Below are 16,065 nucleotides of genomic sequence, written 5' to 3' on the forward strand. Positions count from 1 at the left end.
CTCTAAGGTGCCTAGTTCTTCACATTTTTCTCCTCTTAAGTGTCTCTGTTGACAGTAATGGCGGTAATAGGTTTAAAGATCACTGTGCATCCTTGAATGACAGTGTAGCTAGACTGGCGTAGTTTAGTTTAACAAATTTATTGGCAGAGCTTGTAGTACAGTTTGCCTATTCTGAGTAATTCAGTCAGGTCTTGACACTGAGGGTGGTATCACTGTTCACTGCCATGCAGGACAGAGGTTCGTACACAAAGAGTTGCATCATATTCATTGACAGTACATATACATATATGTAAACACACACACACACACACACACATATACATACATATCCGTATATACATACACATATACATGTACACGTACATATACATGCACACACGCACACATACATACATATACGTCGGTCAGATTCATGTGGGTAATGTCACTTTTCGCTGCCATACAGGACAGAGGTTCGTACACAAAGAATGCATCATATTCATTGACACTATATATAGGTCAGATTCATGTGGGTAATGCCACTGTTCACTGCCACGCAGGACAGAGGTTCGTACACAAAGAAGGAAATACATCACATTCACCAGCAGCATATATGGGTCAGTGGATCACATACATTGGAGTCATATTCTAATTGAAGACTAATCAGTGTGGGCTAGCAAATTTGGGATAAACAGCAAGAATGTCCTCAAGCACACCTGATTCAATGAAGTAATTACATAGTTCAAGATACAGTAAGTCAGGTGGCCTGAAGTCTTTGACAGTGTCACATTCAATAATGTAGTGTTCAAGTAGACTGGCGTAGTCACATGTGACTCCCAAGACTGGACACGGAAAGCAGATTGCCAAAACTATTCACGAGTTTCTGGTGGAGAAAAATCTAACCCAGCAGCCCATTGTGTGTGTTGGTTGTGATGGAACCAATGTAAATGTAGGATCAGAAAATGGAGTCATTCATCATCTTGAAATGTTACTTGGTCACCCGCTCCATTATTTCATATGTCAGCTTCACGGAAATGAGCTGCCTTTCCGCGCAGTTTTTTATCACTATGATGGTAAACCAAGTGGTCCTGAGCATTGGCGTGGTCCCATTGGAAAGCAGATCAAGGAGTCTTTGTCTGAGCTTCCAGTTGTCGCCTTCCAGCCAGTCAGTTTCCCTGATTTCCCTGTGTTTAATGATGAAGTGGAGAAAGATCTGTCCTGGGATCAGAAATACCTGTATAGGATTTGTAAAGGAGTTATCACAGGTGTTGTTGAAGATGACTTGGCTGCTATTGAGCCAGGTCCTCCCTGTGTGTCAAGGTGGAACACCTTATGGAGTAGAATCCTCAGGCTGTATGTAGCAACATCAAGACCCAGCCATGAGTTGAAAAGAATTGTCATTACAATAATAAAGTTCAGTGCTCCAATGTGGTTTTACATCAAGATACACCCTTACGTAACACACGGCTCAAGGAACGTATTCCAGTCCCTGCTATATATGAAACACCTGAATAGTGAGGAGGAGACGATAGTGAAGAAGGCTGTCCAGAGAAATGCATACTTCGCCCACACAGATCAACTTCTTCTTGGTATGTGTGCAGATGAGGACATGACTGTTAGAGAAAAAGCTGTCTCAATGATAAGAAAAATTAGAGAGGAGAATCAGCAAAAGGAAGAATGCACTGGCAGATCTGAAGAGGAGGAGGAAGATTCTGATGCTGCTGTTGACGAGAATTTGTTAAACTATACTGATGAGGAGGGTAAAGATGGAGATGGGAATGAGGATGTGCCTCCTGTAGTCAACATGAGAAAGGTGGTGACTCCGAAACTAAAGTGGCAAGCAAAAACTATCATTCCATGATTAACTGGAGGAATGAACTCAAGACTGAGCCTCCTTACATGCTTCTCTGTCAAATCTACAGGTTAATGACATTCTTGAGACACCATTAGTGGTGCCCAAGTGGCCAAACAGCACTCAGGCGGTCGAGAGAGGCATAAAAGTGATGACTGAAGCTTGCACTGAAGTGACGGGATATGAATCGAGAGATGGATATATTAGGCAAAGATTATTGTCTAGGAAAATGATGCCAAGGTTCCGCACAAAAAATAATTTCAATATGAACTTGTAATGATTTTCTATACGGTGTACCTGTAAAATAACATGTGAATTAAATCGATGTCACCCATGTAAAATTTATCATTATCCTGGAAAACATTAAATGACACCTAATTTTTGGTATACACTAAAAGTTGACAAAAAGTCGTTCGCGATGCGGTAGGGTAAGTATGCATGAAATGGCATGAAATTTTGCACAGGTGTTTGTTACAGCCATACAAACGATGCCTGAAAAGTGCAGCCTGCAACTCAAATAAAAGTGTGTTTTCCCTGCCCCCTAATGTACAGTATAACATTACTAAAGCTGGTGATGAGCTTCCTGAGCTTTACCTGTCCCGTAGTGTGAGGATCTCTGAGCGCTTCTTAAGGAGGAGCTGCTTGAAGGTGAACACGAGCTCCAGGTAGGAGGTGGGTGTCACATAGTACCTCCGCCGCAGCTGCTCATAGAACCTGTAGGAGCACTCATCAAGGTCTCATGTATATCTGGTTAATTAAGGTATTGGAGGGCTACCAACGTCTCATGTACAGTATGTCTTATGGTTTTAATGAGGTCTTGGAAGCCCACCAGGTTCTCATGGGTTAATTAATGTCTTGAACCCCTGGGCTTCAAGTCAAGTCATATGGTGTGCATCTATAGAGCTTCAGGTCACCTCATATGAAATTTTGACATTTAGTGGGCCTATTTGAATATAAAATGCACTAAACTAACTCAGAATAATGGGATAAACTCTCCTGTCTCATGTGGTGACATGCGAACTTCACATGCTACCACCCACAATGCCTTAGTACCAATCGCGTCTCAAGATGCAGAGGTCACGTCGATCACACTTGCCCAAGCCCAGCACCTCCATTCCCAGCTCCCAAGCATGCCAAATAAGTGGTCCTATGCCTGTGCAGTACTATTATTTTCTACATGATCATCATTGGCCAGTCAGAAGTTAAAACACAAACAATCAAACATGGATGTTTTATTGAAGAGAGTTTTCTGACTGTGGTAAACTGTATTTACATAATTAAAAACAAATTTCTAGTATAAAAAGACAGACATCAGTCTATAGATTGCTCAGGTTTGCCTACTTGAGAAACAACTGGATAAATGCTAAAATGAAATCCACACGAAGCAGTCTTTGACCCTTGGTAGTTAAACTGAAAATGATAACATAAGCAAGGTTTGGATGTCCTTGAAACTACCTGTGGGCAAGGTCATCAATGCTGTGGTGGAAATACTTGCAGACAGTGACACAGTGAGCCAACAATGATGCCTCCAGTTTAGTTTCCTGCAGCAGTGATGTGGCCACCATCTCCAAGGCATCATCAGGCCATGCAGTAAACCTGAACAAGAAAAGGTCATAATCTTGTGACTCTACAGAATTATACTGGCATTTGCCATTTAACAGAACTGCATTCTACAGAGTTTTGAAGTTATGGAACTCAAAAACAGAGGATATTAGTCACTAACGATCTACTGTCTTCCTAATAGAAAACGAGCTGTGGTTGCCATGTAACGACCACGGTCGTACACGTCAGTTAACGCCAAAATCAAATGATTCATATTACGCTCAATAGCCCACAAAACATGTACCTCTGCTTTTAGTTTGAGTCCTCCATCTGAGGAGTCCGTTTTCTCATCACTTCAAGACGCCTCAGTCCCCTGTTATCCCATTTTCTCTGACTTACTGAAACCAACCTCTCTATATAATGAATTTGAATGTGAGAGAGAACACCCTGGTTTAGAGTCAGCTTAGATATGTCTGTTTACAGTTGAAACATTCAAGATCCATTGTGAGTGGTGTTGAACGCTTCAACTGTCCTTATTGTTGGTAAGACGTGTCAAGTAAGTGAGTGTTGAGTCTGCCAGGACAAACGATACCCATCGGTTTCGTTTCCTAAGATATCCAGGAGTTTCTGATCGCGCCTGAAGTTAGATCATTTTGTCGCCCCGACATCAGAGAATCTGATGTTTATAGTTTAATTAGTGTCAGTTATCTATTTAAGAAAGTCATTAATTTCCTGAACTATTCTGTCAACTGGTATAATCTCCAAGATCTAACGTCTCCCTGTGAATAGTTCCTTGTTCGCGGCAGGCCTGAGCTTGCAGAATTGTTGTTATCAACGTGTATATTCCACCTTTTCCTGGCAAGCTCAACCTCTGATTAGATTATATGAATAGACATAGGAAATTACCCTGATCCGGAACACCGGAGTTCATAATTAAATATACGGTGATCCAACATGGTAGAGAAGGTATGTTGTTGGTAAGATTGACCTTTCTGGCATGAATATGGAGGCCCAAGCTGCCCAGCGGGGGCACGTATATACCTCTACACGAGGGAGAATCACGCATTCGTGACTCTTCTTCCACGTCTACAGGTATGTTCACGTGTGTTCCACGCCGCCATATTAACTCAGTTTAACTTAGTCATTTTTGCGAATATCAGTGTTCATGTTTCAACATAGTACCTTCAGTGCCAATTAAGTCAAGTAAAGTAGAGCTCTAGCTATCGTCTGAACCGGTGCCAGACGTATGTTTGGTATAGTGAAGTTAAATATTCACGCTTTCGTGACTCTTCTTCCACGTCTACAGACGCGGATGTGTTAGCCACTCTCCTGAGGGTCGATAACTACCTATGGGCACCATGGTTCTTGAAGACTGTCTCTAAGGGCGCATTTAGAATCCCAGGACACGATTCCCCCGGGAAGCGCCCTCACCACTCTGCCAGTGTGTAACGAGTCAACCTCCCTGAGTGCACCTAGCGAGCGAGCCTTCAGCTTGGCGGTCGCTGTAAACAACTGTGCCCGCTGACTCCACCTGGAGATGGTACTTCATCTATTGCATGGAGCAGTGTCGGCCCATGTTTGGAGGGATGTCCAGGTGGTTCCTTGTGAAGTGATAAGAATTATGGTATGTTACTAATTGTGGAATTGCCCAGTGTGTTATGTATTCATCTGTAGTACCCATGAAATAATAACCTGAGAGTATGAGGTTCTAACCACGAATTGAGAAGGTAATTTGTTCCTTGTTAAAGTAAGACCTGCGGGTCCAGGGTTATTGACAGTGTGTAAGCATTTCTAAATCTTACTTGTCACAGAAATACTACAACAGTATCCAATAAAGTAATGAATATTTGGAGGTGTTTAATGAGGTAATAAGTTCTTGAAGTGTTTGATGACTTAATAAGTTAATTTCGGTTCTGTTTAGCCTGAGTGAATCTAAGATGCATCTTCTCCACTCACTGTATTAATAAATATTGAGTTAGTAATCTGAGTATCACCACTCTACTCCTTCTAAACATTGGTTCCCAGAAAATAACACTTACTCACGTGCCTATACATCTACCACACTACCCAAAACCCTTCCATGAGTTCTGTTATATAATGAAAAGTCTGGGTGGTGGCAGCTACCCCTTGTAAGTATAAAAAGTGTTATACAAAGAATAACATGGTTCCCCAGACTAACCCATGTACAGTATAAGAAAGACATAAAACAAAGTATACTTCAGAAAGGTAAGAACATTGAAACTGAGAATACAATCTATATGAAAGGAAATGAAAAGAAAGAACCTTGACTTGGAAAACATAAGTAGAGAAGCATAAGAGTTACTTATATAAGAATATATGAGAATATAAGGTATATAGAGGTAAAGAACATATAAGAATATAAGTAAGAACATATAAGAATAAATATATATGTACAGAATGGAAGGAAGTATATTGCCATTTAACAGAAGGCATTCTACAGAATTTTAAGTATATGAACTCAATAAAAGAGATATTAGTCACTAATGGATACTGTTTCCTAAAGAAAACGGCTGTTACAGCCATACTGACCAGAACGTATAAAAAATTGTCCCAAACACAATATCTGAGAGAGAAACAAAATAAAAGTCACTCGATTTCCTCACCGTGCTAAGATGTATAAATACCCTATATAAAATCCTCGTGGCACTTAGTATTTCAGCTATTACAACAAAAATTTTAGCGGTGCTTTCATTGTGCGTATTTACACCCGATTCGCCAGGCAAGACGACGACGGTAGCAATGCGTGTGATGGAGGGTGTGGGAGGGGGTTTTGAGAATTGCAATTAAATGCCAGGTAGCGACGTGTCCTCGAAACACATCGACCCCATGGTTAACAATACCTTTTTTTTGGAGGACTGTACATTTCATTCTGCAACCTGGCATTTGTTTGTGTTTTTTGTGTATGTTTTTTGTATATGTGTTTCCATTGTTTTCCTAAGCTTGGCCAGAGGACATTAAGTGCTAGAGGCAGCAGTGGCATTAAGAGAAACAGGAAGGCAATTAATCTGATGTGAAATTACATGACAAGCATTATGTTTCTTGCTGGTAACTGTACTACAGTATTATTTCTATTTATGATTTTATTTGAGAAGCAGGTATTTATTATACTATTTTAGTGCATTATTTTACTTGATACATATAGATACATATAGTACTGTATTATATTTTGGGGGGTAAAAATTTTCCCTTTAAGAAGGCAAAATTTTCTTTGGAAACACATTGCCAATTATTATTACAGTATTGTTATTAATGAAATTATTATCATTATTATTATTAGCATTATTATGACAGTATTACTGTACATTATCATTATAATTCTTACTAATCTTATTGTTACTGTATTACTATTATTATAAAGCCCTGCATAAAAAGGATTAGCACTATAGATAATATCAATGAGCTCTCACATAGCACTGAAAGTAAAAACCTGTAAATTTTTTTTTATTAACTTTCTAAAATCCTATAAGAAGAAACCATTATTGTACCACAACAATATTATACACTACACTACCACAACATTACACACTACGCTACCAGGGACACCTGACAATACACAAGTGAGGGACACCTGGCAACACGACATCTTCTAACACATGAAGCAGTAGACCCACCAGAACCTACCAGTCTATAGTGCAGCAGTTAATGAGGGAGGGGAACATCCTGAGCCTGGTCCTGAAGGTGTCGCCTATGGGGGACATGGCCACTACCAAGTGCAGGTTGGCCCTCACTCGCTCGTTGAAGTAGCCAAACAGTGTCATAGGTGAGGAGTCCATCTTCTTACCCTTATTGGGATATTAATCTGAGGTTACAATATGTATTATATTGGTTGAGGAGTGTGGTCCACATTATAAATATAAGATGACCCAATGAAACAATTATCAGATGAAAGTAGGATACTCTTTCTTGTTGGGATATAAAAATTTTGTATCAATTGAAGATAACTGAAGATTAGTCTTCCCAGCATATTTTACTACAGTAGGTTAGGTTAAGTTAGTGTTAGTGTTTAAACATCAGATGAAATAAGCTGAGATGCTTAATCTTCCTGTGGTCCCAAAATTTTCAATGTTTAGCTGGACCTAACTCTAATAAACAAGATGAATATAGTGAAAATACTGTACAGTACCGTACATCTATAAACTTTATCTGAATTTCTAAGTTATGTACGTAGCGCTCAAGAACAGTAAAGTGATTTATCTACATGAATGAGTAAATAGTGAATAACACTTATTCAAAAAGTATACATATCCTAAATATACTACAACACAGCAACATGTACAGTAAGTATATGGTCAACAAGTGCATTACAGGAAACAAGTTGTAGTGGACGTCTCCCCTACAAACTGCGCATCGCATTCCAATGTGCCGCCTTCCCTAGCAACCAACCAGATGTTACCGTATCTTAGCAAGAAACTATTCACCGGCGACTTCTCGGGTTTTCCCACCATGACTCATAGCGGCTGCTGCGGGGTATATAAGCTCTGTCTCTCCATTGAGATTCATTCCTCCACCTCCTGCCTCAACATACACATTTCTACATAAAACATTACTAGAGGAATAAAGATGAGAGTGACCAACCAGCTCCACTAAGAACCTGGCAGGCCTCTCCATACAGTGTACCTTTAGACTAACACAACTAACACTTAACTAACACCTCAAAAAAAAAAAAATGTGACTACCCTCCCAGTTACACAAGGACCTGGGCGGGCTCACTAACTCCAACAATAACAAATAATAATAGTAAGCAGCATTATATAAATAAACCAATATTAATACAAAGGTCTGACGACCCAAGGGAGCAGAACAAAGACAAAACACCAATAAGAAAGATGAAGCGATCTGGTTGAGCCCAGATTCTTTCTACTCCTACTGTATTTCAGTTTCACCACTTTTCCTTCAACTCCTAATAATCTTCTTTCACCTCTTAACTAAAGACTTCGTATCGTATCGAGATTCATTCTGACCATTCTTCTTGAACAAGCAACACCTCCTCCTCCGCCGCTGCCTGGCTGCCCCTCGCATCTCCTCGCCTGCCTGGCGGTCCTCGCTCCCGCCGGCTAGCATGGCGACCCACCAGCTGTCCTTCCCTGAGCTTCCTCACCAACCAACTCTCATTCTGCCCATTTTCCTGAACAAGCAACATCTCCTCCAGCAAGCTCCACGCTGTTAACATTTCATTCAACCAGGAGGCCAGCAACAGGCAACATCTTCACTAACGAAGCTCCTGCACATCTACCTCCTTCAACAAGCTACTCACCGCACGTCTCTACCAAGCAGCCCCTCACCACACAGCATCTCCAGCACCAGACTGTCTATCATATAACTTATATATTATATAAGAAAACCACATTAGAGTTTCCTTCCATCCTGAGTGCTAGACAACATTAATATCTCGATACCCCTACAAAGTAATAACACAACTAAATTACTATTATGAGCAGCCCACCATGGTATCAATTCCAGTTCTGTATTCCCAAAGCTTATATGGGAACATCCACCTCTACGTATATTTGTGATCTTACTTCACGAGTTTAGTGATAAGGCTCTAGCACTCAAGTTGACGCGCACATGTTCCCTGACTCCATTAGTGAAGGAGCCATAATAACAGAATCTTGATCTTTCAAACCCAGCCAGGGCAAGGATTCTCAAAGCTTTAGGCTTTGTACATTAAATTGTTTCTCATAAATGGAGATAAAGCAAGGTTTCAAATAAGCAGACATAAGAAAGAGCATACAAATAATGTTCAAAATGGGTTCCAAATTATACTGAGCGTCTACCTACACTGGTACAGTACTTTATTTTATCACCAATTAGAGATCAAAGTTAACATGAATTCTGACCCAGTATTGTCAACATATTGTAGTAAATGTTAACATGAATTCTGACCCAGTATTGTCAACATATTGTAGTAAATGTTAACATGAATTCTGACCCAGTATTGTCAACATATTGTAGTAAATGTTAACATGAATTCTGACCCAGTATTGTCAACATATTGTAGTAAATGTTAACATGAATTCTGACCCAGTATTGTCAACATATTGTAGTAAATGTTAACATGAATTCTGACCCAGTATTGTCAACATATTGTAGTAAATGTTAACATGAATTCTGACCCAGTATTGTCAACATATTGTAGTAAATGTTAACATGAATTCTGACCCAGTATTGTCAACATATTGTAGTAAATGTTAACATGAATTCTGACCCAGTATTGTCAACATATTGTAGTAAATGTTAACATGAATTCTGACCCAGTATTGTCAACATATTGTAGTAAATGTTAACATGATTGTTCTATAAACTATAAACAGTGGATGGTATGATCGAAGACTGAAAATAAGTTGTTTACAGAAAAAATAAACTTTGAAGCTTCAGTGAGTAATGAGGTGCTGTTGTCTAGATGAGCATGTGTGGCAAGGGAGGCCCCCAGCCCTCGTGGGGGGACTGGCTGCTCTCTGCCATGATAACCTACAACTATGCATAAGCCATTATTGAACAAGTTCTTAAACATTAAGACATTGAACAATCTACAACTATGATCAAATAATCAGGAAAATTATTCATCCTCGCCTTAACCTTCAAGTAAGAGGTTGGTTATGTTGTGGCAACTTCCTATTAATGGGTCACATTTCATAGTTTCACCATTGATACAAGTTAACAACAAATTAAGGCTTTTGTGCTTCTTTCCATGACTTATACTCACTATTGTTCTTGATACTTGAACGTGAGACTACAGCATATCAAGTGTAAAAATATTGAGCGACCATTAACGAATAAGTCCGAACTAAACTACTGGGTCAACAGTCTGATGGTCCAGGGTGGCGCCTAGTACACAGCGACACTGCTGTAAAGCTGAAAAGTGTAAGTAATGTGGGCAGATAATAAACCTTCATATGTGCCTAAGATAACACCAAAAAATTTTGAAATTGAACAATATGGTGCTGACAGGGTGATAAATTCCATGACTCTTGTCTTGGGCATGAGTATGGACATGTATCACCTGTGTGGTGTGTGAGGAGCGTTCACTTTGCTGTCTGATGCAGCTGAGGTGACCCTCATGAGCACTGCTGATGCAAGTCTGCCATTACTTGCACCGACATTTACTGTGGTGGTGCAGCACTGTTGTGTACCTTTATCCCACTACTATGGCATTTTAGTAATTTTGGTAAGAAAGGTGTATTGCTGCCATACTGCAACACACAAATGTCTTCATCTGGATAAGTTGGCTATTAATTGTTTGTTGGAATCATTTCATCAGTTTTAGCCCGTAAGAGGGATGTTACTGAGACAATGGCAAGACCTATGGCAGATCAACACCAGGTCACCACAACATGTTCGCAACACTTCTCACAGTAAGGCACACCCAGGACTTTACTACTCCCTGTATTGAAGGGTTTATTGCCAACTCTTTTGTGTTGGTCAACAACAGTAATGGTTTGGCTTTCTCCAGACAATTTACAACATGCATGAAATTCACATTCTTACCACGTCAAGCCCCTGGAAAACAACATGGACTTGTTTGTCGTGTTTCCTGAAAGTCATTATCAAGGGTTCCAAATTATTTTGAGTAAGTAAAGAAGACATTTATAGTGAGTTTATGCATCTAAAAATCAATTTCATGCTAATTCTGAATCCCTTAACTTAAACGTGTAAAAATTTTTAGGTGGACCGGGGAAATACATATCTCCTCACCACCTACGTATTTAAAGTAAATTCAGTTAGCATGTCACTAATTTTAAGACCAATTGTAACGTCATGAACACCTTCCTTATTCACACTTCAACACAAAAGGTTCTAAAATCAGTATTGTGTCAGTCTGAACCCCTGATATGACTCCTGAAGGTGCTGTGAATTGGCCATGACTAACACAGGACCAAAACACTATAGTTCTCTTTTGTCCTCACTACCAGGTCTTAGGTCATATATCTCAGGTGTCAGGCAGGCTTTATTACATACCATCTCACAAAATGATTTCTTTGCTACAACCACTACAGTGTATTTATTTGATAATCAGTTTTTGTAAAAAAGAAGAAGAAAGAATGCACATTACTCCTGAAATAATATCATACAAAAATCAAGTTGACTATAAAAGTACCTACACAAACTAAGAATATTTACTTCCATAGTATTACTATAAAAAATAAAGTCTATTAATTCCAAATGATTCCATGCAAAAATTGTCTCCACTATTTCCAAAGTTTAAGTTAACAATTGGATAGCCAAAAATTTATTATCAGCTATTTAGGTCTACTGGACACTGTACATCCTACCTCTGGGTGGAGGAAGGGTGCTGGGGAAGGGCTAAGTTGGAGCAAAAAGTTCTCTCAGTCAGTCAGTCGATGTCACTCAGGAAAAGGGTTCATTGATTTGCTAAATACAGTTATGCACAGATTTAACAGATCACCTGAAGATTGCCTCCTCCAACTTGTTCTACTTGAAGATTAACCATTCTAATACAATACACGACAAACCAAACACTAACCAAACCTAACCGACCACCCTAATGCAAACCTAACCTAACCTAACCCTCCCCCCCCCCTTCTGATGGGGTTATTACTGATAATCTTTAGGTGAAATAAGCCTGGGGCAGGTGAATTTTCAGGAGATCCAATTTATCCTAATATTTGTTGGCAAAGTAAGTAAGTACAGGACAGGCATCCCCTGCCTTATAGAAACTCACGTTATGGAAATTCGCGCTTACGGAATTTGGTAATTACTGTATGACCAAAAATTCGGGATATGGCTAAAAAACTTCACCCTTACGGAATTTGGGTAAAAAAAAAAAAAGCAAGCCAAGTTCAGCAGTAAAAATATTTGACATTATTAGAGCTCAAGTCGTAAGAAAGATAAGGGATGACTAAAATTTATATATATTATGAATGGAATGGTCAGGTATAGTATTACTAAAGTACAGGTAAATTAAAGTTACTTATTATTAAGGGTTTAATATCATGCGAGATTGGTTTTTATTAAAGGATGAAGATCTTGTAATACTTTGATGAGTAAATGTTTTACATGAAAAGAATACAGTAATTGTATATTAACAAATTATGCATAAATATACTAAAAATTAGAAATATATAGTACATTATAAAGTAAATATTATAACTAAGTGAACCAAAAAACCATCACCTCATAACTGTTTAATGATTATTTTATCAACAAAATCCTAATTAAGCAGTTGCAGTTTGCTCTCGGCTAATGGTAACAACAACCCTTGTAAGAGATAGTCAATGTAAGGCATAAATTATTTTTTCTTCTTATTTCTCATATTATTATTAACCAACTGTTACTGTAAAACATAAAAAAATGTACAGTATATGAATGATCTTAAGCATTACTACGGTACACTAAGTTAAATATCAAATGTTCAAAATTATAAAGATCTGCAGTACTCACCTCATCTTTGGCAACTGCTTGTATCTTTTCTAATATTTCTGCCTTTTCCTCATTGGTGTATAAATTAGTGTTTGAAGGCAAAAACAACACTTTCACAAAGCCAAATTGATACTCCAAATTTCTGGCAAGGTCAGGGTCATGACCAGGAGCATTATCCATGAGGAGAAGAGCCTTTAAAGGGAGTTTATTGGTGGTTAGGTAGCTCTTGACAGAGGGGCATAACACATCAACAGCCCATTCATTAAAGAACTGTCTTGTCACCCATACCTTACGGTTGGACTTCCAATAAACTCCAAGCATTGTTCTTACCACTTTCTGTTGCTTGAACACCCTGGGGTTTTCAGAGTGGTAGACAAGCATAGGCTTCAGTCGGAAATCCCCTGAAGCATTGGCACCAAGCAGTAGAGTGAGACGGTCTTTCATGGGTTTATGCCCAGGTAAAGAGGCTTCATCTTTGGTGATGAATGTTCTTTGGGCATCTTTTTCCAGAACAGCCCAGTTTCGTCCACATTGAACACTTTTTTTTTTTTTACTTTTATCCTCTTCGCCACTGATCGGCTTGTTAGCCGCTTGGGCGATCGGTCACGACTCTTTTCCTTTATATTCTTCACCAAAAGGTCGGCTCGCTAGCCGCCCGGGCGATCGGTCACGTCTCTGTCACGCACTGTTGGCAAATACTGGGCATGCACCGGCTCCTGAATGTACCTGAACCCGCTCCAGTGTTGGTCAAGTCTTCTCTTGAAAGAGCTCACACTCGGTGCCGTCACAACACTCTCTGGTAGATTGTTCCAAGAGTTTACAACCCTCACTCCGAAAAAGTTTGCCCTCACGGTTTTCCGGACTTGCGGCTTCTTCAATCTTGAGCTGTGACCCCTTGTGGGGCGAGCGTCCGCCAGCTCCAAGTAAGGACACTCAACTGAGTAGTGCCCCCTGAGATGCTTATAAACCTCAACTAGGTCCCCCCTTGCCCGTCTGTAGTATAAGCTAGGCAAGTTCAGGCGCTCCAATCTCGCAGGGTAGCTGAGATGCCGAAGTGCAGGCACCAGCTTGGTGGCCCTCCTTTGAACATTTTCAACCAACTGACAGTCCCTAGCATATCTCGGGGACCAGATGGGGTGACAGTACTCCAGATGGGGAAGCACTTCACTCCTGAAGATCGTCACGAGGGACGGACCGTCTAGATATCTGAACGACCTTCTTATAAGACCCAATAATTTATTTGCCTGATTTACCTTCTTCTCACAATGGCCTGAGAACTTCAGCTCATTGTCAACATACACACCTAGGTCCTTCTCACACACAGTCTCAACTAGTACATTTTCTTCATCCCGTTGGGACATATGGTACGCCTCCTTACCGTTGGTACGCCCCAGGTGCATCCTCTTACACTTCGTGACATTGAATCTCAGCAGCCATTCCTTCGACCATTCCTGGAGCCCACAGAGGTCCTTCTGCAGCTCTTCACAGTCCGCTTGGTTCTTAATTTCCCGAAATAACTTGGCGTCATCGGCAAACATTTGTATGGAGGAGTGTACAACGTCAGGCATATCATTTATGAAACAAACAAACAACAGCGGGCCCAATACACTACCCTGCGGTACCCCACTTGTTACAGGTACAGATGACGATTTCGTGCCATTAATCACCACACATTGCTTGCGGTCATGTAGAAAGTCTTCTATCCACGCTAGGACATTTCCCCGAATTCCGTACCCTTCCAGTTTGATTTTCAGCCTTTCGTGGGGTACACTGTCGAAAGCCTTGGCAAAATCTAGGTAAATATTGTCGATATTACCACCCCGTTCTAGAATATGGGTCCAAATATCCAATACCTTGAGCAATTGTGTCAAGCAAGAGCGCCCCGGCATAAAACCGTGTTGGCAATCTTTTACAAGGTTGTTTCGTAGTAGATGTTCCATCGCTGCATCTCTGATAATACTCTCAAGTACTTTACATATTATGCTGGTCAGGCTCACCGGTCTATAGTTGTTCGTGGAGTGCCTATCGCCCTTCTTGAAGATAGGACTCACATAAGCCACTTTCCATTCACTGGGGACCATTTGTTCATCCAGGCATTTACAAAACAGAATCTTCAGGGGCTCTGCAAGCTCGTTGCACAGCTCCCTTAGCACTCTAGGATGCACCATGTCAGGTCCAGGACTCTTATGGACCTTTAGCCTGGACAGTTTATTTCTAATACCCTCTTCTGTGAACACAATGTGGGTCAGTGCTGTGTCGAACCGTCTGTCCTCAAACGCAGGAAGGTTAGTTGCATCCTCTCTTGTGAACACTGAGGAAAAGAAGCTGTTCAATGCCTCAGCTTTATCCTGGTCAGAATCTGCGTAACTACCATCTTCAAGCCTCAGGTCTGATACTCCTACTCGCGTTTTCAATTTCGACTTTGCATAGCGGTAAAACGCCTTTGGGTTTGACTTGACCTCGCGTGCAACCAGCCTTTGGAACTCCTTTTCAGCCCTCCTACACTCTATCTTTGCTTGGTTTCTGGCTCTTGCATACATCCTCCTGTCTTGCTCATCGTTTGACCCAACCCACGTCTTGAATTTCTGGGTTTTCTTCTTAATTTTGTCGACCGCCGCATGGTTCATGTGTAGGGATCCCCTCGTATTCCTAGAAGCACTGGGTTTGGTCTTGGGTATATATTTATCGATCAAATGGGTCATTTTACTAGTTATGATATTCAGCGTAGTGTCTGCGTTCTTGTACCTTAATAAGTCAGGCCAGTTGATACCCCTCATCTCTTCCCTCATCCCATTGTAATTTCCCTTGTAATATTTGCACCTTGGCCTGGCCTTATCTTGAACTAGGTAACAGTTAAATCTGAATGACAACACTGTATGGTGACTGGTGCCAACTGGGGCAAGGTGTTCCAGTTTGGCCACCATACCCTCCTCGTTTGTTATGATGAGGTCAAGTGGCTTGGGTGTTTGCTCCCCTCTGTAATGTGTCGGGTCTCTCACATGTTGGAACAGAAAATTATCTCTCAGAGTTTCTACAAAAAGAGTAGCAGGATTATTCAAGTCATTCGGGGTGGACTCGTTTCTCCAGTCGATGTCGCCATAGTTAAAGTCCCCCATGATAAGGAGGTGGCTGGGGTTGAGCATCGCCGCATTGTTTATTAAGGTTCTTAAGTTCCTTTGATTTAGTGGGCCACAGTTTGGGGATCTGTAGATACACCCGACGATAAGTAAGTCCCCTCCCTTTAATTTAATTTTACACCACTTGCTGTGGAAGATAATTTTCTTCTTCCATCA

At 40.5% G+C, this 16,065-nt stretch overlaps 1 protein-coding gene across 2 annotated transcripts; it reads right to left on the reverse strand.

The window, feature by feature from the left end:
- Positions 1–2,315: 2,315 nt before the first annotated feature.
- Positions 2,316–12,954, reverse strand: LOC121864253 (dynein axonemal heavy chain 3-like). 2 transcript variants are annotated; one of them, XM_042363331.1, is made up of 5 exons: positions 12,794–12,850; positions 10,880–10,925; positions 7,016–7,176; positions 3,287–3,427; positions 2,316–2,545 (listed from the first exon to the last, which is right to left on the reverse strand). In XM_042363331.1, the coding sequence occupies exons 1-5, from the start codon at positions 12,796–12,798 to the stop codon at positions 2,422–2,424; spliced, it is 477 nt and encodes a 158-aa protein (XP_042219265.1). In that variant the 5' UTR covers positions 12,799–12,850; the 3' UTR covers positions 2,316–2,421. The 2 variants fall into 2 exon arrangements, with proteins under 2 accessions (XP_042219265.1, XP_042219255.1); XM_042363321.1 differs by lacking the exon at positions 10,880–10,925 and having other exon boundaries at positions 2,320–2,545; positions 12,794–12,954.
- Between the last annotated feature and the right edge of the window lie 3,111 nt (positions 12,955–16,065).

Source organism: Homarus americanus, unplaced genomic scaffold (genome assembly GCF_018991925.1).
Source record: "Homarus americanus isolate GMGI-L3 unplaced genomic scaffold, GMGI_Hamer_2.0 scaffold12988, whole genome shotgun sequence".
Taxonomy (NCBI): Eukaryota; Metazoa; Arthropoda; class Malacostraca; order Decapoda; family Nephropidae; genus Homarus; species Homarus americanus.